Raw genomic sequence first — 21,958 nt, 5'->3', positions numbered from 1 at the left:
GAAAGAAAGAAAGAAAGAAAGAAAGAAAGAAAGAAAGAAAGAAAGAAGAAAGAAAGAAAGAAAAAAGAAAGAAGTTATCTCCTTTCTCAGTCCCTAACTTCACTGAAGCAAAGCAGAGGTTCTTCCCAGAGGGAAAAGAGGCCATAATAACTGAAAGCTCTATTCTCCACCTAAGGGAATGGACTTTATCTGGCCAACTGTGGGGAAGTTCATTCCTAAGGGCATTTTCCAAAACTATGGAGATCTGGGAGGTGAATAAAAGAATTGTAGTTCCATGGTAGAAGTAGCAACAAGCAAACCTACAGACTATGTAGAAGTTTAACTACTAAGAATGAGGCAAACAGAAAGGCAGTTAACCTCTCAGAGCAAGCACAGGTCTCAAAAACTGGTAACCCTTAGCTTCTGCAGAAACCTGACTTAATGCAGCAATCAGACTATGGAGCAATTCATGCCCCAGGATGTTGACAAAAACAAGAAAGCAATCAGCTAGCAATTAGTGGAGGCTGACTGCTAAGTGTATAGCAATAGAAAGAGACCAGCCAAAAGCTTACAGGGAAAATCAGGGAAAGAGACAAAACGAACAGAGCCTAAACCAGTCATCTCTGGTGGTCAAGGAGACTATGTACATGTCTTTGAGAGGGCCCAGATGTTGGATTCAGCAGAGTTCAAAGCAGCTATTATACATACGTTCAAAGAACTAAAAGAAACCATGTTTAAATACTTAAAGGGAAGTTATTATGACAATGTCTCATCAAATAGAGAAGCCAATAAAAAGAGAAATTTTATAAAATAATTAAGTGAAAATTCTGGAGTTCAAATGTACAATAACTAAAATGAAAAGCCCAGTAGAGGGGCTGAACAGGAGATTGGAGCTGGCAGAAGAATCAAAATCAGTTCTTCTGGCTACACCATAAAGTAATTTGAATCTACATGAGAGAACATGAGTGCCAGCAAAGACAACATAATTGCGTATTTCTTCTTCTTAATTCTCTTAATTAGTTGAAAAAATAATTGCACATACGACATGCATGTAACTGTACCACTGGGCCTAAAACGTTTGGAAATGTAACATTTGACAATAATAGCACAAAGGAGGCAGGTAGAAACAAACTTTATTTAGTAAGGAAATCGTATCAGATAGTAAATCAAATCTACAGAAAGAAATGAAAAGAACCAAAATGATAAATAAGTTAGTAAGAAAACTATGTTTATGTTTTCCTTTCAGTTTCTTTAAAAGACACAGAATTATATCAAGTAATAATTATAATAATGTATTCTTTTATTTGTAACAAAACAAAATGATTTAAACAAAATGGAAGGATGGAGCAGAGCTAAATACAGTTTCTATATATCACTAAAGTTATTAATCTGAAGTAGATTCTGTAAGTTGTGTAATGTACACCCTCAAACAATCACTAAGAAAATAACAAAAAATACTTTCAGAATCATTAAGGAAACTAAAATGTTACACTAGAAAATACTCAAAGCAAAAGAATGCAATAAAGGAGGCACAGAAGACAAAAACAGACATACAGAAAACAAAAAGCAAAACGGCAGACATAAATCCAACCACATCAGTATCATTAAATGTGAGTGGATTAAACAGTAAAATCAAGACGCAAAGACTGTAAGACTGGATTTAAAAAGAACAAGATCTGACTAATGCTGTCACACTTTCTAGTCAAAGACACAAAGATAAAAGTAAAGGAACGGGAAGAGACACCACGCAAATAGCAACCATAACAGAACTGTACTGGATATACTAATATCAGACAGCCTCTAAAATGTTTTTAGAGGTGAAGAGGAACATTCTATAACTATTAAAGGGTCAATCCATCCATAAGATATAAAAATTATAAACACACAGGCACCATAAAACAGAGCCTCAAAATACATGAAGCAAAATTGACAGAATCAAAGAGAAACGGACAACCATGCAACTGGAAGACTTCAATACTCCATTTTCAATAACAAATAGAACTAGACAGAAATTAACAAGGCAACAGAAAGCTTAAACACTATAATCCAACAAGACCTAACAGACATGTAGGGGATACTCCATCCGACAAGAGAACACACATTCTCTGAAAGCATACATAGAACATTCTCAAGGAGAGCCCATATGCTAGGCCATAAAACAATGCAGCAATCAGACTATGGAGCAATTGGGAAAATAGACAAGGACTGAAAATAGACAAAGTATGTTCTCCAATCACAAATGAATTAAATTAGAAATCAATTACAGAAAGAAATCTGGGAAATCCACAAATATGTGGAAATTAACATACTCCTAAATCAGCAATAGATCAAAAGAAGAAATCAAAAGGAAAATTAGAAAACACCAGAGGTTAATAAAAACAAAAACACATCAAAACCTGATGAACTGACTGCTAACTGAGTGCTAAGAGGGAAATTTACAGCTGCAAATGCCCACATTAAAAGAGAAAATATAGGAAAACATTTTTATGAACTTGACATACTTCTTAAATACCATAAAGAGAAGGGAAAAACAGGCCACAGAAAGGGGGGGATATTAAAAAAATAAAGAGTACTTATCCAAAATACAAAAAGAATTCCTTCAAATACATTACTGTTTTTTATAAAACAAACACCACAAAGGAAAACTGACCAAAAGATGTGAACACATATTCAAAAGCCAATAAACTTATGAAAAAAATGGTTAACAACTTTCTCATCAGGGAAATGAAAATTACAACCATAAATACCACCTCACAGCCATCAGATTGCAAAAATAAATATACTAACAATTCCAATTACTGGTGACGATATGGAGCAATGGGAACTCTCATAAAGTGCTCATGGGAATATAAATTGTTACAACCACTCTGGAAAACCAGCAGTACATACTAAAGGCAAATTCATACACATAAGCCAGTAAATTTACTCTTGGGTATATACTCAACAAATATTAATAGTACATGCAGAGATTGATATAAATGCATTCATACAGCATTATTAGTAACAAAGTGGAAACAACCTAAACATCTATCAACGGATTATATTAACTGTGGCATATACATACAAAGTAACACAGAGCAATGAAAACCAACTACAGTTACAGAAATTAACATTGATGAGTATCAGAAACATTATGTGGAGCAAAAGTAGCTAGAAATACAATTTTACTATGTGAGTCAATTTATATAACATTCAAAAATAGACATTACTAAGTCAGAATACTGATTTCTTTGGGGAGAAGAGAGAAGGTAGTGACTGATGGGAGAAGGGAGAGGGCTTCTGAAGTGCTGTCAATGTTCTGTTTCTTGACTGAGTGGTACTTACACAGATTACGATTACACAGATTATAATTCACTGAGCAAAACTTTGTGTGCACTTTCTATGTTTTACACTTCAATAATGACAGATAAAGCAACATATAAAATTAAAAATTAAAATCAACTGCATGGGGCACCTGGATGGCTCAGTCAGTTAAGCATCTGACTCTTGGTTTTGGCTCAGGTAATGATCTCAGGGTCCTAAGATTGAGCCCTGAGTGGAGTTCCGAGCTCAGCAGGGAGTCTGCTTGAGATTCTCCCTCTCCACCTCCCCACCCCAGCACACTCGCTCCCATTCTCTCAAATAAATAAATAAATCTTTAAAAAGAAATAAACTGCATCACAGTTAAACTATAGTACTTGAACTTTAGAGGCTAATAATTTTTAAACACGTGTACTTAAAAATATCACAAGGAAAAACCTGTGTTGAATTTAATGAAAGTAAAAAACTTTATACAATGAAAAATTTACAAATACATAAAAAGAAAAAAATGGAAAAAATGGTTTCATCAAATGTAACAAGGACTGACATCACTACCATATATATTCTAATGCCTAAGACACAGATTTCAAGAAAAATTAGCAAAGGGCTTTTGTACAAATATTTAAATTCAATCTCACTAGCAATCAAGACATAGCAATTGAAACAAGAAGATGCCATTTAATAGATAAACTGAAGAAAAATTGTGTAATTCCTTTCTCTAGGGAGCATCTGTTTCATACCTCTATGATAGAAATACAATTTCCTCCCTTCCTATTTTGCTTTTTAGAGAACTTTCCTTCACAGCTGGAAAGGGTTGCTTTAGGATCCACAAGAGAACAGTACTACTGTGGTTCCTGAATTTCGTTTCTATTTCATTCAGTCCCCTTGCAGCCTAACTGGGTTCTAAGATATACCCAGCCCTATATCCTTCTAATAATAAATCTGTTTTGCTTAAGTTTTTTTTTCTAGCAACGAAATGACCAATGGATATAACACCTTGATATACTATATGCTACAACTATATTACAGTTCTTCTGTTTATTTCAGAAATTGAGAACTGGTAACTCAGATTGTTTTACCTGACCCACAAGGTGTTTTTCAAAAGTACGAATTACATATTATGAATTATAGTCTTCCTCACCAGACTGTGACCAAGCTCCTAGGAGGTAGGGACTATATCTTATGTATCTTTGTTTTCCCAGTGCTAGGCTCTAGATCCAAAAATACTTGCTGAATGAATAAACTATGGCAAAAGGTTTCTATAAAAGTGAAGCTCTGACAATTGATTCATATCTGAGAAGCAATAACAGACTCTAAAATCCTAGTTATCCCATTGGGAAAACGATAATGACAATATAAAATGAAATATAAAATACAGAACACATAAAAATGTCTGTCTCCTTTTGCCCAATAAGCCAAATCCTTCAAACGTATACCAAAAGAAGCAATTTAAAGGAAGAAAAACTATTATATGCATAACAAATGCCACAACATTATACAGTAAAAAGAAATATAACAATTATAACCAAGTTTTGGTATACATATCAACTAAAGAAGTTAGTATACATTCATTTAAAATATAATTATGAAAACTGTAAGATGAGAACATATACATATGAGGGAATGCAACCTAAACATTACTTTTCAATGACTCTCTAATATGAGTTTTTTTTATCCCTGCCTTTTTTCTCAAAAGAAAAAATTCACCAATGCATGAACACACATACATAAACAATAATAACAACAGCAGCAAGTAACCTAACCAAGGTCACACAGCTCAGGAAGTGACAAAGAAAGGATATAAATCCAGGTCTATCTACAGTAAGCCCACAATCCTAACCCTTATACCACACTGCCTACACATATACCACTAATAAACACACATTATTAAATACCTAGTGCACATAAAGCAATCTCCTTGGTACAAATAAGAAATACAAAAACACAATACATGCCGCTTTTACAATTTTTAATGCAGTGCTTTGAAGTATATTTCCACATACCAAGAGCAATATGAAAAGAAGATAAAGCATACACACTGCTAATCCAAATTTAGTGCTTGATGCTTGCTTAAATGTTGTAAGCATGTCTCATAAATCTGATCAATTCTCAAGCCACAAAGAATTACAAGAAGTAAAATAATGAAAGTAGCAATTTTAAACATCCTCTGAAATCTGCCTCTGTCAGACACAACTCTGCTAGTATTCAACAGCCCAGGGAGACAATCCATGAGAATCAAGAGTACTCCAGCCATAAAAGACCTTTATCCAGATAATACTTTTCTATTCTTACCATTTAAACAAAGAAAAAAATTTAAATTTGAAAGCATCATTTTATCTACATTAAACAGTAATATTTAACATATACTGACTGGTTAATATGCCACGAATTTCTCATTTAACTCTCACAACTTTGTTAAGTAGTTACTACTACTACAACTATCCCATCCTACAAACAAGAAAATCTACAGGTGAGGGGCGCCTGGGTGGCTCACTCGGTTAAGCCTCTGACTCTCAAGTTTCAGCTCAGGTCATGATCTCAGGGTCATGAGATCGAGCCCCGAGTCCCACTTCATGTTGCGCGTGGAGCCTGCCTAAGGTTCTCTCCCTCCCTATCCCTCACCCCCCCAACAAGTAAATTAATAAATTTTTAAAAATAATAGAACCACTATATTTAAAAAGAAAACAAAAGAAAATCTACAGGTGAGGCAATGAGAGGTTAGTAAATGTAGTTAAGTGACAAAATCCAAATGGAACCCAGGCCTAACAAATGCATGCTTGTAACCATTACTTACACTACACTAACTTTCTAAATCATAATGCTTTTAACATAAATGTTAAAAAAAACTAGTCCAAAAACTAAATGTTGTCAACATTTAATGTTGTAAAACTAAATGTTGTCAAAACATTTAGTCCAAAAACTAAATGTTGTCAACTAGGTCAAAGAAGTAGCACACTAGGAAGAAAGAGAAGTAAAAGGGCCAAGAGCTTGCAGGATGCATTTAATAAACTCCATTAGATACATGTTCAGTGTCAGGTTTATAACCTTTCAATTAAGTGCAAGACACTGTGTTAATAATATTGAAGTCCAATATTTCCTAGCATGAGTTGAACCCTACCTCGTTCAAAAATATATGCCCATACTTCGTCAAATCCTTTTTCTGCATCTATTGAGAGGATCATATGGTTCTTATTCTTTCTTTTATTAAGGTACTGTATCACATTGATTGATTTGCGGATGTTGAACCAAACTTGCAGCCCAGGGATAAATCCCACTTGGTCGTGGTGAATAATCCTTTTAATGTACTGTTGGATCCTATTGGCTAGGATTTTGGTGAGAATTTTTGCATCCATGTTCATCAGGGATATTGGTCTATAATTCTTTTTGATGGGGTCTTTGTCTCGTTTTGGGATAAAGGTAATGGTGGCCTCATAAAACGAGTTTGGAAGTTTTCCTTCCATTTCTATTTTTTGGAACAGTTTCAGAAAGATAGGTATTAATTGTTCTTTAAATGTTTGGTAGAAATCCCCTGGGAAGCCATCTGGCCCCGGGTTCTTGTTTGTTGGGAGATTTTCAATGACTGCTTCAATTTCCTTACTGGTTATGGGTCTGTTCAGGTTTTCTATTTCTTCCTGGCTCAGTTTTGGTACATCTCTAGGAATGCATCCATTTCTTCCAGATTATCTAATTTGCTGGCATATGGTTGCTCATAATATGTTCTTATAATTGTTTTTCTTTGGTGTTGGTTGTTTTCTCTCCTCTTTCATTCATGATTTTATTTATTTGGGTCCTTTCTCTTTTCTTTTTGGTAAGTCTGGCTAGGAGGTTTATCGATATTACTAATCTTTCAAAGAACAAGCTCCTAGTTTCGTTGATCTGCTCTACTGTTCTTCTGGTTTCTATTTCATTGATTTCTGCTCTGATCTTTATTATTTCTCTTCTCCTGCTGGGTTTAGGCTTTATTTGCTGTTCTTTCTCCAGCTCCTTTAAGTGTAGGGTTAGGCTGTGTATTTGAGAAAGGCTTGTATTGCTATATACGTTCCTCTTAGGACTGCCTTTGCTGCATCCCAAGATTTTGAACAGTTGTGTTTTCATTTTCATTGGTTTCCATGAATTTTTTTAATTCTTCTTTAATTTCCTGGTTGACCCATTCATTCTTTAGTAGGATGCTCTTTAGCCTCCATGTATTTGAGTTCTTTCCGACTTTCCCCTTGTGATTGAGTTCTAGTTTCAAAGCATTGTGGTCTGAAAATATGCAGGGAATAATCTCACTCTTTTGGTACTGGTTGAGACCTGATTTGTGACCTAGGATGTGATCTATTCTGCAGAATGTTCCATGGGCACTAGAGAAGAATGTGTATTCCGCTGCTTTGGGATGGAATGTTCTGAATATATCTGTGAAGTCCATTTGGTCCAGTGTGTCATTTAAAGTCTTTATTTCCTTGTTGTTCTTTTGCTTAGATGATCTGTCCATTTCAGTGAGGGGGGTGTTAAAGTCCCCTACTATTATTGTATTGTTGTCAATGTGTTTCTTTCCTTTGGTTATTAATTGCCTTATATAATTGGCTGCTCCCATGTTAGGGGCATAGATATTTATAATTGTTGTATCTTCTTGTTGGATAGACTCTTTAAGTATGCTATAGTATCCTTCCTCATCTCTTATTATAGTCTTTGGTCTAAAATCTAATTTGTCTGATATAAGGATTGCCACCCCAGCATTCTTTTGGTGTCCATTAGCATGGTAAATGGTTTTCCACCCCCTCACTTTCAATCTGGAGGTGTCTTTGGGTCTAAAATGAGTCTCTTGCAGACAGCATATCAATGAGTCTTGTTTTTTTAATCCAACCTGATACCCTATGTCTTTTGATTGGGGCATTTAGCCCATTTACATTCAGGGTAACTATTGAAAGATATGAATTTAGTGCCATTGTATTGCCTGTAAGGTGACTGTTACTGTATATTGTCTGTGTTCCTTTTTGGTCTATGTTACTTTTAGGCTCTCTCTTTGCTTAGAGGACCCTTTTCAATATTTTGTGTAGGGCTGGTTTCGTGTTTGCAAATTCCTTTAGTTTTTATTTGTCCTGGAAGATTTTTATCTCTCCTTCTATTTTCAATGACAGCCTACCTGGACATAGTATTCTTTCTTGATCAAAACTCTTCAGAGTATAGGGATAGAGAGTTACATACCTCAATATCATAAAAGCCATCTATGAAAAACCCACAGCGAATATCATTCTCAATGGGGAAAAACTGAGAGCTTTCCCCCTAAGGTCAGGAACACGGCAGGGATGTCCACTATCATCACCCTTATTCAACATAGTACTAGAAGTCCTAGCCACAGCAATCAGACAACAAAAAGAAATAAAAGGCATCCGAATCGGCAAGAAGTCGTCAAACTCTCACTCTTTGCAGATGATATGATACTTTATGTGGAAAACCCTAAAGACTCCACCCCAAAACTGCTAGAACTCATGCAGGAATTCAGTAAAGTGGCACGATAGAAAATCAATGCACAGAAATCATTGGCATTCCTATACACAAGACAGAAAAAAGAGAAATTAAGGAGTTGATCCCATTTATAATTGCACCCAAAACCGTAAGATACCTAGGAATAAATCTAACCAAAGAGGCAAAGGATCTATACTCAGAAAACTATAAAATACTCATGAAAGAAACTGAGGAAGACACAAAGAAATAGAAAAACGTTCCATGCACATGGTTTGGAAGAATATTGTGAAGATGTCAATGCTACCTAGAGCAATCTACATATTTAATGCAATTCCTATCAAAATACCATCCACTTTTTTCAAAGAAATGGAACAAATAATCCTAAAATTTGTACAGAACCAGAAAAGACCCCGAATAGCCAGAGGAATGTTGAAAAAGAAAAGAAAAGCTGGTGGCATCACAATTCCAAACTTCAAGCTCTATTACAAAGCTGTCATCATCAAGACAGTATGGTACTGGCACAAAAACAGACACATAGATCAATGGGAACAACAGAGAGCCCAGAAATGGACCCTCAACTCTATGGTCAACTAATCTTTGACAAAGCAGGAAAGAGTGTCCAACGGAAAAAAGACAGTCTCTTCAACAAAGGGTGTTGGGAAAATTGGACAGCCACATGCAGAAGAATGAAACTGGACCACTTCCTTACACCACACACAAAAACAGACTCAAAATGGTTGAAAGACCTAAATGTGAGACAGGAGTCCATCAAAATCCTAAAAGAGAACACTGTTATCTATAATAGCCAAAAAATAAAACTTAAATTAAAAAGAAATAACCTAAATAACTACTTATAATAGTTGTATTTGTTCACCATAATCCCTTTCTCTAGAAAACTGCCACTCAACTAATCTGTGTGATCTTAAGAGGATTGTCAATCATGACTTTCTGTGGGTTCCCCAACTCACCCTAACCACAACCATAGTGGCTAATGACTTTTCAGTACTTCATCTCCCAGGTCCCAGGGATTAGTTAAGAAACTGACAATTAGAATACATCAGCATCAACCCAGAACTAACTGACATGTGGACATCAGGAAAGAGAGGTTGTCTTTCCTTTGTGGTTGCTATGCTAAAAGCTAAGCGTGTCTGGAAGCTCCAAAAAGAAGGGGCTAGAAGAACCCAGAAATGGAAACAGAGGCTCAATGACATTATTTGAGATCTTGGATCAAAACTATTTTCAAAGCCATTCCATCCTCCTTCACACATACAATTCCCAGTTATGTAAATCAATAAATTCCTTTTTATCACCAGTAAGCAAGAGAACCATGACTAATAACCTACCTAAAGAATGTTTAACTGAGTAAATTACAGTACATCTATTCGATGGAATACCATTGACAAAACAGTGTAACTGTTAAGAGCATGTACTTAGGAGCTGTCTGAATCCTGGCTCTGCTACATGTTCTCTATGTGTTCTTCAGTAAGTTACTTAACCTCTCTGGGCCTCAATTTCCTCATCTGTAAAATAGGGATATAACGGTACTTATTTAATATGATTGTTAGACGTAAACGAGTTACTATTTACAAAGTACCTAGAACAGGGCCTACCATTAATAAGTATATGTATAAATAAATGAGACACATAAGTAAAAAAAAGTAACAAAGTTGACTAAACCATATAATTACAACAATATTTTTTAAAGACTTGTGCCCAGAGAAAGGAAAAACTGTATTTTTAAAGAAGCAAACACGCTATTTACCAAAAAGAAAAAAAAAATTGGAACATGCCTCAGATCTCATTAGAGACAGGAAGAATCTGACTGGCTTCAAACAAATCCCTCTGACCTTCCCCAATGGCACTATATTTATCATCAGATAGGAAACACATACCTAGTGTCAAGTGTGGAATCATGAAATCACACAATGTATCACACTTAACAATATTAGCAGATACTATTAACAATAACACTTAAAAATTTAAATCTAACAAAAGTTTGTCATTATCTCCAGCTAAATTAGTTTCCAAGGAAGGCACACATTTATGAGTACATATGTACTCATAATGAAGAACAAATATTACAAGTCATCCCCAAAAGTCACTCATATTTGGCTTTGTAATACATCTTTGTAGAATATAAGCATTTTTGCTTAAATATTGGCATAACTTGTCTTCTTGATATTCCCAACATTTCAGACCTAATAATGAAGCCACATGAGAAGATTTAAGTTTCATAACCTACTCCCTGAATCAGCTCTTTGTATCTTTCCACACCATGCTTTGAATTCCTATTAACCTATTCAAATTCTGTCTCTCATTAGATTTACTAAATAATACATGTTACCAAGAGATTTGTTTTGTATGCAATAAAGTAATTAAAACTAAGTGCTTTAAAAAATTCTTCTTATAGATGTGCCATATTGAGCTTCAAGCCTCTTTTCCCTGCCCATGTTGAATACTAATAACAAAGATCTGCCACTAAAGCACCTCAATTTTGTTCAGAGCCTTATGCACAAGGTTTAAAGCCTCCACAGTAAGTAGTAACTCCTGTACTGACAGTGGAAAATTCTTTGTTCAAATTCTAATGTTTATTTGTTATGGCCATGGTGGGCTTAGGAGGCCAAAAGAGGAAGATAAATGGCATTCCAATTTAGATTATTAAAGATAAAAATAAGGTTTTTCATTAGTGTACCTCTAACATTTCCCATGAAAGAATTAAACAATCTGAAAAAATGAAATGTAAGATTTGCACAGCTGGTACAGCTTTCTAAATTGGGTTGTTTGATTTTGGGCTTATTATGTGTATTGTTTTTTAATCTTATCTTCATATACGTATAAAACTCATGCAAAAAAAATTAACAAAAGTTTACAGATAAACTGAACGAGCCTAAAAAACTGATTGGCAAATTAAAATTTATGAAGGAAAAATAACTTAGAAATTAAACAAGACCAAATTTCTCTATCTCAGGCAATATATCCTTGTGGTTAAAATGCAGACTTTATTCAAATCTCAGCCCTAACACTGACTACTGCATCATGGGCAAGTTTCTTCACTTCTCTGTGCTTCAGTTTCCTCAACTGTAAAATGAGAATAAAAATTGTATAGACCTCACAGAGTTATAAGAATTAAATGAATATATATATGCAAACAATAAATTATAGCTATTATTGTTGCTGCTATCCATATCACTCTCTAAAATATAACTTGCCTAAGAATTACTAATATAAGAATTTTCTGGGGTCTGAAATTATGTGCACGTTAATCTATATAATCACTGTTTTTAAGCAAACTTAACAGTCCTTCAATAAAACTTTGTGTTGGGTGCTAACTCTACAGAGGACATCCTAGTATGCACCGAGAATACAGAAATGAAAACACAGTCTCTGAATTCAAGACTTTTCCATTAGTAGGCAACATAAATAAAACTATAATAAAAGACAGCATGATGGACATGCTATGAAATCATGACAATCCTGTAAAACACTAAGAAACAGAGCACCTAACTCAGAGGGGGCAAACACTCCAGAAACCTAGTTACTTCATTTCAGAGTACCACACTGTCATTTCTGTAATTAATATAGTTTTTAATATCTTCATAACAATGTTTTAGAATGTAGATCATTAAAAAAAAAAAACCAAGATCACTCAGCACACTACTTACCACGCTCATAAATTTGAAAATTTTTTTCATAATAATGAAGCCTATCTTCTCTTAATAAACCCAAACATAACCTTGAAAAGGTCATATTGCTTCTTCAGGAAACATTTCTTTCACCAGTAAATAAAAGCTCCCAGATTTTCCTCCAGTAAGTTATACTAGATCTAATGTCAAAAAAATAATATTTTGGAGCTGGTAAAGACCCTTGAGAGCCCTGAATTCAAAACCCCTCATTTTATAGATAAAAGAAGCCACAAAGTATATAAAGAAAAAAGCACTAAGTAGAGAGTCAGAAAACTGAATTTTGGTCCCAAGTCTCTCAGAGTAAAAGCCTGGGCAATCATACCTAAGTTTCCTCAACTGTAAAATGAGAGGTTTGGACTCAATTGCTTCCACAGTCCCTTTCAGCACTTACAATTCTCATTTTATGAAACTGAAGCAGAGAGATAAGCAACTTGCCCAAGGTTACACAGCTAGTTAATGGCAAAGCAGGGACTACACTTGGATTCCAACTATGATCAACGCACTTTCTCATCTGTACCATACTGCTTCTCCTACTTCATAATACTATTCTTCTAAATTATTCTAAGATTTTTGGAAATTATTAACAAGCATGAAGAATTTTATGTAACAAATGACTTATTCCTATGGCTCTTCTATAGAAAATGAGCTCTAAATCCAAATGCAACAAGTACATGAAGTCTCGAGCTGTGTGTCACTATACTTAAGTTGACCTCAACAAAGTTATGGGAATTTATGCTTAACTTCCCTAAAATCTAACCTTTCAATCCCAACTCACAGAATAGATTATGTTCCTTATAAAATTAAAATATGAATTGTTCTAGGTAAAGATAAATATTACATACATAATTCTCTGAATAAGATGAGAATTAAAATTCTTCATATTAGTTTACGTACTAGTTATATCTAATATGCATTTTTTAATTCAAAAGTAATCAATTTAGACACTTTCCCTTCATGTATTCTTTTTCAGACTCTCTAAAACCATTAGAACAAATTAAGCATAGTCCTTCTGAAATCGCATAAACAATCACAAATAAAAGATTATACATGGTGAAACTCTTTCAAAACTGAAAATCAGCCCCCACAGTATTCTAAAATTCTGTGCCCAAATATATTACAAACTCTACTAAACTGTATCACAAGCAGCATCTGATTCCCTAAAATGCCTTCAAAGCTTATTTTATTTCACAGGGAATTTAGCAAGATTTCAGGAAGACTGATAGTGTTGATTCCAGAAAATACTAAGAGGAAAAGCACAATAAAAACACAAAATAAAGTCAACAGTAGTTTCATACTAGTGACTAAAGAGAATATTCAAAATCATTCATACATATATATATAATTTAACTACAGTATTTAGCTATTTTCAAAAAACCCAAAGAATGTTTACATTTTAAATTGGATGGGACCTGAAGTCACTTAATCCAATAACATCCAAAATAAGTATCAATCTCTGCCCCACCCAAAAATGTCCCTGTAGGGCGCTTGGGTGGCTCAGTCATTAAGCGTCTGCCTTCGGCTCAGGTCATGATCCCAGGGTCCTGGGATCAAGCCCCACATCGGGCTCCCTGCTCAGCAGGAAGCCTGCTTTTCCCTCTCCCACTCCCCCTGCTTGTGTTCCCTCTCTCGCTGTTGTCTCTCTCTGTCAAATAAATAAAATCTTAAAAAAAAAAAAGTCCCTGTAGACTGCTTTAAATTCTTATCACTATAGGGGAGCCTGGGTGGCTCGGAAGGTTGAGTGTCTGCCTTCGGCTCAGGTCATGATCCCAGCATCCTGGGATCAAGCCCCACATCGGGCTCCTGGCTCAGCGGGGAGCCTGCTTCTCCCTCTGCCTCTCTCCCTGCTCATGCTCTCTCTCTCTCTGTATCTGTGTCTCAAATGAATAAATAAAATCTTAAAAAAAATTATCACTATATATGTTTTTTTAATTTAAATTAAATTTTGTTAGGTAACATATATTGCAATACTGGTTTCTGGAATCACTAAATACTTTAAGAGCAGTTTTTTTCCACTAGCTGCTCTACACTTCTTACATCCTGGTCAACAAATTATACTGAATTCCATCTATGCCTTTCTAACTTTCACCTGCTGGTCTACATTCTAAAACAGCAGAATGGATCTACTATTTATGTTTCTGAAACACCTGAAGACAGCTATCACACTTTCCACCCTTTCAGTGGTCTCATCTTAGGCTATAATTATATGGTTCACAGATTTCTTGTGGGTCTTGGAGACAATTCTGAAATACAATATACTCACATATTGCAAGTAACATTTTAAAAAAAGATCTGCCACTTGTCAAATTTTGGTGTAATATCAAAGAATACATACAATTTCTAAAAGGACGATTGAAATACATCAAGTTTTCTAACTACATACCTATGTGAAGCTGGATTCTCTTCACAATATCTCAATCAAAATAAATCACAACAGACGGAAAGCAGAAGCAAACTCTAGCCATCTCTAATAGGCCAGAAATTAAAGTGATGCAAAAATGTAAAACAATGCTACTAGTCTCACTAAAGTTTTTGTTTTAGAATTATCATTCATTTAAAAATTTGTTAACAAGTAATCAGTTTATTATTTTTAGATAAGTTAGTATCTTTGAAATTATTTCTAAAATAGTATCAATAGACATAACCCACATAAACAAAATCTCTATCGAGTCCTCAGTAACTTTTAAGAGAGTAAAGGGTTCCTGAGACCAAAAAACCTGTTTCCCAAAGACAGATTCCCAGACAGCTCACTAAATTCTGGGATTCTTTCCTTTTCTCTCTCCGCTAACACATAAATGTGCCTCTATAAAGGAAGCATCTACCATGGATCTATTCATAAGCTAAAATCCTTAAACATAAAACCCTGTCCTCCTCCAGCTAGTGACTTCAAGAAACTAAAAGGCCATTTGGTATACCTTTACTTTTAACAACTCCCTACAGGTAGGTATTACTCAATCATCCAGAGTCAAATACTTTAATTCTTCTAAAGGACGCAGTCTGTAAACATGAAAACAGAGCAACAGTTTAATTACACTGTGACATTATCTTTTTAACCAAACTACTTTCACTATTTACATAAAATTATTAAATTATTCATATCTGGTAAAATAGAACAGAAAAAAAATGCAAGCCTTCTGTATAATCATATGATTCTTAGCAATAACTAATTTAAAAGTAACCATGTACTGCCAGGACAAAAAAACCCCATCTGCTCATCTAGCCAATATGACACTGGGTTCCTAGGTCTCAGAACAACACTGACTTCTATTTGAAAATTTACTTAATTTCTTAACTTCCCATTTCCTTAATCACAGGATTATTAGAAGATAAAATGGGACAGAAATCACACGTTTAAGAGATCCAACATGAAATCTAGAGCTACACTGCTGAGCACCTCTCAGGGAACTTCAAGATTGATAAAAGAAAAGCTTTGGGATTCAGGAAAAGAAGCTGTCTATACTATATCATACAAATTCCTAAATTCCAACAAATTCCTAGATCTTTTAATATTTAAAAGTGTATTTTATTTGTAATCAATTTGTAATCAACATTAAGATGAGAATGAGATCAGGGTGAGAAAGGAAGAAAGTCAAAATACGCAGTACTGAAAATAGATTATAATATTAGATTTTTGGTTTCAAATATATCAAAACTTCAAAATAACCAATTTTTACAGATATTTATGATACATCTTCAAAAACAGCCCATTTTCAAAGTTAAGTTTGCTTAAAAGCAGTTAATCACATAACTTTAAAATACATGTACACACATATGTATCTTTTAAGTTTAAATTTTTCTATCATATATTACATTAAATTGCTTCAATTTTTCAGAAACAGTTTGTTCTCACCTTGATACATATATTCAAGTTCCACTAATATTAACTATTCTTACTAACAATCACCGTAAGTCCAAAGCTCTCTCAACTTACATCAATTTATATAATATACTAATGTGGATACCTGCAAGAGATGCTAAACACTTGTTAAAATGAAAACTAGGATCTCACTCAATAGAAAATGTCCCCATCATTATGTCTAGGGTTTCATATATGCAATTCCTGTTAGCATTAATGATATCTGAGACTATATCTTCAAGATAAATATATATATCCCTAGAGAAGATTAACACAGTTTTAACTTACATACTGGTCGGTCAAAAAGAAATATACCACTGTGGCCATAGAGGTATTTGGTGAAATATAACGATCACAAAAGCATGTCTTATTTCATTAACAAAAGATTCACCAATTTACTTTACATAAAAGCCTACGGTAATCCAAACTTCTAGAAAGAATTGTTTATTTGGAAATTCAAGCTAAATTATTCCAACCCCTCAAAATTTTCAAACATCAGGAAAAGTGCAGAATAGTACAGAAGTTTTTTTTAACTACAGTTAAAGTAACCTCAGAAACTCACAATCTAGATTTTGCAGCCCCCAAATTACTAACACTGATAACTGATGTTACAGATGAACAATTCAACACTATGTCCCCAGTATCTAGTACAGTCCCTGGCTCACAGAAATGGCTCAATAAATATCTGAGAAATGAAAGAATGGAAAAAGGGTAAAGCCTTTAAAAAAGACAGGCTTTCCCAAGACCATCACTTACCATCACTCATTACACTATCACTGATAACATTAAGCATTTAGCATTAATCATTAAGCATCTTAATGAAACTACAAAAATAGAAGCATGCTAAAAGCATCAACTGCTCTATGTACAAAACACATTTTGAAACATTCATTTACAAATTTTCAAGTGCAAAAAGAAAAATCTCCAGATGCACTAAATCTGAATTAGTCAATAAATAAACTTTTGTCTTCTAATAATCAGAACTCAGTGTTGGGGGTGAGATGGAAAAGAGGGAAAATGTCTGTCAGTGTGTTCAGCATGTTTAATGGATGCCATAAATCAAACCTTTCCATGAATTTTCTGGAGCAAATTCATGCCAATCTTTGAGCCTATTGTCACTTTCACACATGCTCACAGGAACAAAATGACAAAGAATGCTATGCCTGAACCACTAGATTCAGGGCACAAAACACTTGATTAACAATTGTCAAGGCTGGGTAGTAAATATTGACAGATATTTTCAAAATAAATTAACCCCACCATTTCCTACATAAATCATAGCTCCTGGTGTCTTTGAAGGATTCACCAGACTCTTGGACTTCCAGACATTTTCTGAAAATGTGGCTACAGTCTCCTTGTGTGACACAACTGGGAGTGAACAACCCATTTACCAATTGCTGATGAATACCGCTAAACGTTTCCCCAGACAAAAGAGCATTAAATGCGATTCCATGCACATTTATTCTTCCTTCATAAATGAGCGTTCTCCCAAATTTCATTTTATGTCGTATACTTAAAGTTAAATACAGCAAGTTGAAATTTTAGTCAAAAAGCACTCCTGTATCTTACTAGCTGTGTAACTGCTACATCTGGTGGCAGCACACTTGCATGCAAGAAACCAGAAAACTTAGAAAACAATTGTAACCGATCTGGTGCGTGTTTCCATTAACCTTTACGCCGATATTTCCCACAAAACCCACGACCCTGTCAGAGAACAGTAGCCTACTTGCAGAAGAGCGATAACGCACAAACACGCAGGAGGTGATGGCGAAGGAGAGAAAGTTGCAGCCATCTGGAGGGGGTGGTTTTAAAAGCCTGCCCACGAGTCAGTCTGTCGTTTAAATTGCTCTAAGGGGCCAGGCAGGGGATCAAAGTCGGCTTTGATAATTTAAGCGACTCTCCCCAAAGGGCAGGGACCCTGCTAGCGAGGGCATCCTTCAGGTCCCGGGCTGCAAAGCTCGCAGAGCCGGGACCGCCTCTATGGGAGGAGTGCGCGAGGGAAGGGGAGGGGGCTCAAGGATGAATGCTTGAAAGGGAGGGAAAACCCACCAGAGACCGGAGGCCAGGAGGTTAAGAGTACTGAGTGTACTAGCAAATGGAGCAGAAAGGGGTTGGCGTCCGGGGGGAGGCTTCTCACCCTAGCAGTACTGGCTCTTAGGAACCCCATACGAGTCTGCGCGCCTCGCCCCGTCCCCTCCAGCGCGCACCCCCTCGTCCGTCTCCGCCGCCACCCGCGAACCACCACCCACAGCCAGCGCACTACCTCCCCGGAGCCGAGCGGCCTCGCGTCCACCTCGCCACCATCCCCCACCCTGGGGTCGGGGGAAGAGACCCGGGGGGCGCGGGGGCTGCGGCGCGGGAGAGGAGGCCCGCGAGCGGGCGCGGGTGCGACGGCGCTTACCTTCCCTGGGCCTCCCGGATGGCGGCGTGTGATTCAGCAGGGACCTGGCCGCCGCCGCCGAGCCCGGGGTTGGAGACGTGGAGAGCTGGGACCAAGATGGCGGCCCCTCCAAACTTCCACTGCTACTTTGGACACTCATCAAGCTACTTTCTGGGAACCCGACTCCCCCCCTGCGACGGCAGCGGCGGCAACGGCACCGGCACCCGCCTCCGTCATGGCGGGGGCCGCGCTGAGGGCGAGCGAGGGAGCGAGGGCAGGGAGGGGAGAGTCAAGGGGATGGGGGAGGAAACCAAGAAGGGGGGGAGGTGGGGAGGGAAGAGGTGAGGGGAGGAGAGGGGACGGGGAGGAGGAAAAGGGGGAGAAGCGAGGGAGCAGGCGGGCGCGCCGGGGAAGAGGCGGAGGGAAGAAGCGCGGCGGCGGAGGCGTCGAGGGGGCGCCCGCTGGAGTGCAGGCGGAGCGCGGGCTGCGCCGGCCGAGGACACTTCCGCGAGCGGAACCTGCCGGCACCTCTGCAGTGCGTCGGCCCCCGGCGTCGCTTGGGTGGCGGCGGCGGCGGCGGGCGGTGGGTGGCGGCTGAGGCGGCGGGGTAACCTCTGCATCAGTTACAGGCGGCGGCGGCGTCACGCGCCGCCTGTGCAAACACTATCGCGAGGCTCCTGCGCCTCCGGTAGCGGCGGCGGCCGCGGGAGCGGGCATGGGGGAGGGACCTGCCAGGGGTTGGGGGCGGGGGGGGATGGAGAGGGAGCCAGCGCGCGAGGGAGGGAGGAGACGCGGGCGCCGGGCGCCCCTGGCGCACCCGCGGATCGCAGCGCGGCGCGGGAGCCCCGGGCTGGCGGACTCGCGTGCGCGGGGGCGATCTCCCCGCGCCGGCCGGAGGGAGGCGCACCCCGCACGCGCCCCCGCCGCGTCGCTCGGGCTCCGGCTCCCGCTCCGATGCCACCTGACTCCGCCACCCCCCTCCCTCCCGCGGAAGCGCGCCTGGCTCCCGACCCACACCCAGCCTGGGGAGAAATGCTTCTGCTCTCGCTGGGCTGTCGTTCGCAGGAGTTCTATGTGATCATTTCTCAAAATGGAACTGAAAAGTTAAGAGTTGCTTCTTTCTTGCCCCTCTGTACTGTGCAGAAAAACCTGCGTGCGTCTCCGCGTCTGCAGAATGGGAGTGATTACCGAATAAAAGAGCTAAGAAACTAAGCCGGGGGCGAGGGTGGGTGAAAATAAAACTTTATGAATGTTTTCTAAAAAGAGAAAGAATCTTTACCGGTGTTGTGCACTGTGTGTGTGATATAGCAGTTCTTTTTTTAAAAACAGTAAATGGACATCGAAATAGAAAATTTTGATTAATTCATATATTTAGGGAAACTATCCAATGTTCATCTTGTGGAAGAGGGCATGGTTTCTAGAAAGTTCCAATTTGTTGCCATGCCACTGCTGAGTCCCGACTAGAAAATCCCAAAGCAAATTACAGCATTTGCTAAAATTTATAGATACAGTGTAGCTTTCTACACACCCACACACGTAAGACACACCAGGGATTGGGCATCTTGTTCATAAAAGAGCAGTCTAATAGTTCAGGAAAAATACAACAAGGTTATTGCTCTCTAAAAAACCAAATTGAATAGAACACTAAACAGATTATGATATAGAGCAACTGCATATAGACAGGAGGAAATGGTATGATTACCAGGAGGACAAAAATGTCATTTCTATTTTTTATTTTTATGACTTTGCATTTCTCACAGTAATGTTGTGTTCAGATAAACTATCATACTAGAATAGAACCTTGGTTGTCAGTTTTCTCCAGAAGTAATTTTAGGTTTCTTATGCTTCAGATTATTCAGTGAGTTTTTAGTCATGTTGTGCTTTTCAAACTTATGAGGCAGATCTCACAATTAAACAACTTTTGTGAAGTATAACTGACATACAATAAACACATTTAAAGTGTACAATATAAGCTTTGATGTGTATACAACCCTGAAACCAATTCTACAAGCAAGATAATATATCCATCAGTCTCCACAAAGTTTCCTCTACCCTGTTGATGTTCCTCTTGCACTCCAACCCCACCCCCAAGTAACCACACATCTGCTTTCTGTCACTTAGTTGCATCTTCCAGAATTTTAGATATATGGAATCATAGTCTGTACTTGTTTAGCTTCTTTTTCTCAACATAACTGAGTTTCATCTATATTGTTGTACTTCATAGTTTATATTTCTTATTGCTGAGTATTCCGTTGTATGAATATACCCCTCTTTGTATTGTTCACCTGTTGATGAACATTTGCATTGTTTCCACATTCAGGCTATTACAAATAGTGCTACTGTGAACTTTCCCTCCTGTAAAAGTGTTTGTGTGTGGGGTACCTGGGTGGCACAGTTGTTAAGCGTCTGCCTTTGGCTCAGGTCATGATCCCAGGGTCCTGGGATCGAGCCCCACATTGGGATCCCTGCTCCACAGGAAGCCTGCTTCTCCCTTTCCCACTCCCCCTGCTTGTGTTCCCTCTCTCGCTGTGTCTCTCTCTGTCAAATAAATAAAGTCTTTAAAAAAAAGAACAAGTGTTTGTGTGGACATAGGCGTTCTTTTCTCTTGGATACATACCTAGGACCTTACTATTGGATTTTTATACCAAAGTACATGCACTCTAAGGGGAAGCAGAGTTTCTCTAAAGGACATATAGGTAAATGTATGATCTTTCTGTATTTTAAGACTAAGCTTAGCTGACTGTGGTGAAATGAGCATAAGACAGAGGAAGTCAAGACACCTGGGTATTAGTCTCAGCAGGTAACAATCCCTCTTGATTCAATTTCCTCATCTGTGAAAAAGAGGTTAGCATCACTAGGTGATCTCTAAAGTGCCTACCAATGCCTAGACTTCATACAGAGCTCAGCTCCTCTCCAGTAGTAAACAAAACCCAACCAAAGAGATCTGATGGTAGGTTATCTTCCTCCCGACCTTCCCCACAGCTTCAGGTTATCTTTATACCAACCCAGGTTACATTTTAGGCAAGCTTGCTCCTTTTATTTTAAATGGTACGTAGAGGATCACAGCATAAACATAATTCAATTCAGATATATTGTTGTTATGAATGCTGCCTAGGAAGGACAATTGAATGATTGGTTCCTGCTTTCTTGCGGTTTATGTTAAAGATCACCAACACTAACTTACTTGTAAAGAGGCTACTGCCAGCAGTAGGGAGCTAATTAAATAAACCATGGCTTAGCCTGAAAATGGAATACCATGCCATCATTTAAAATCAGGTTTTCAAAGAATACTGAAATAGATAAAATTTTCACACT

The 21,958-nt window shown here is 37.7% G+C and overlaps 1 protein-coding gene across 3 annotated transcripts in view; it reads right to left on the bottom strand.

Annotated features, from left to right (window-relative positions):
* The window catches only part of TLK1 (tousled like kinase 1), a 153,302-nt gene extending 133,956 nt beyond the window's left edge, over positions 1 to 19,346 (bottom strand). Inside the window, exon 1 of one of the 3 annotated variants that reach the window (XM_025853295.2) lies at positions 18,665 to 19,346. In XM_025853295.2, the coding sequence (XP_025709080.1) occupies positions 18,665 to 18,803 (139 nt within the window). In that variant the 5' untranslated portion in view covers positions 18,804 to 19,346. The remainder of the gene's footprint in view (positions 1 to 18,664) is intronic. The other 2 variants (XM_073882567.1, XM_025853302.2) reach the window with 2 other exon arrangements.
* Between the last annotated feature and the right edge of the window lie 2,612 nt (positions 19,347 to 21,958).

This window comes from Callorhinus ursinus, unplaced genomic scaffold (assembly GCF_003265705.2).
Source record: "Callorhinus ursinus isolate GAN/ISIS: 27379988/994484 unplaced genomic scaffold, GSC_fseal_2.0 scaffold2, whole genome shotgun sequence".
Taxonomy (NCBI): Eukaryota; Metazoa; Chordata; class Mammalia; order Carnivora; family Otariidae; genus Callorhinus; species Callorhinus ursinus.
This window is presented reverse-complemented; position numbering and strand designations above follow the sequence as displayed.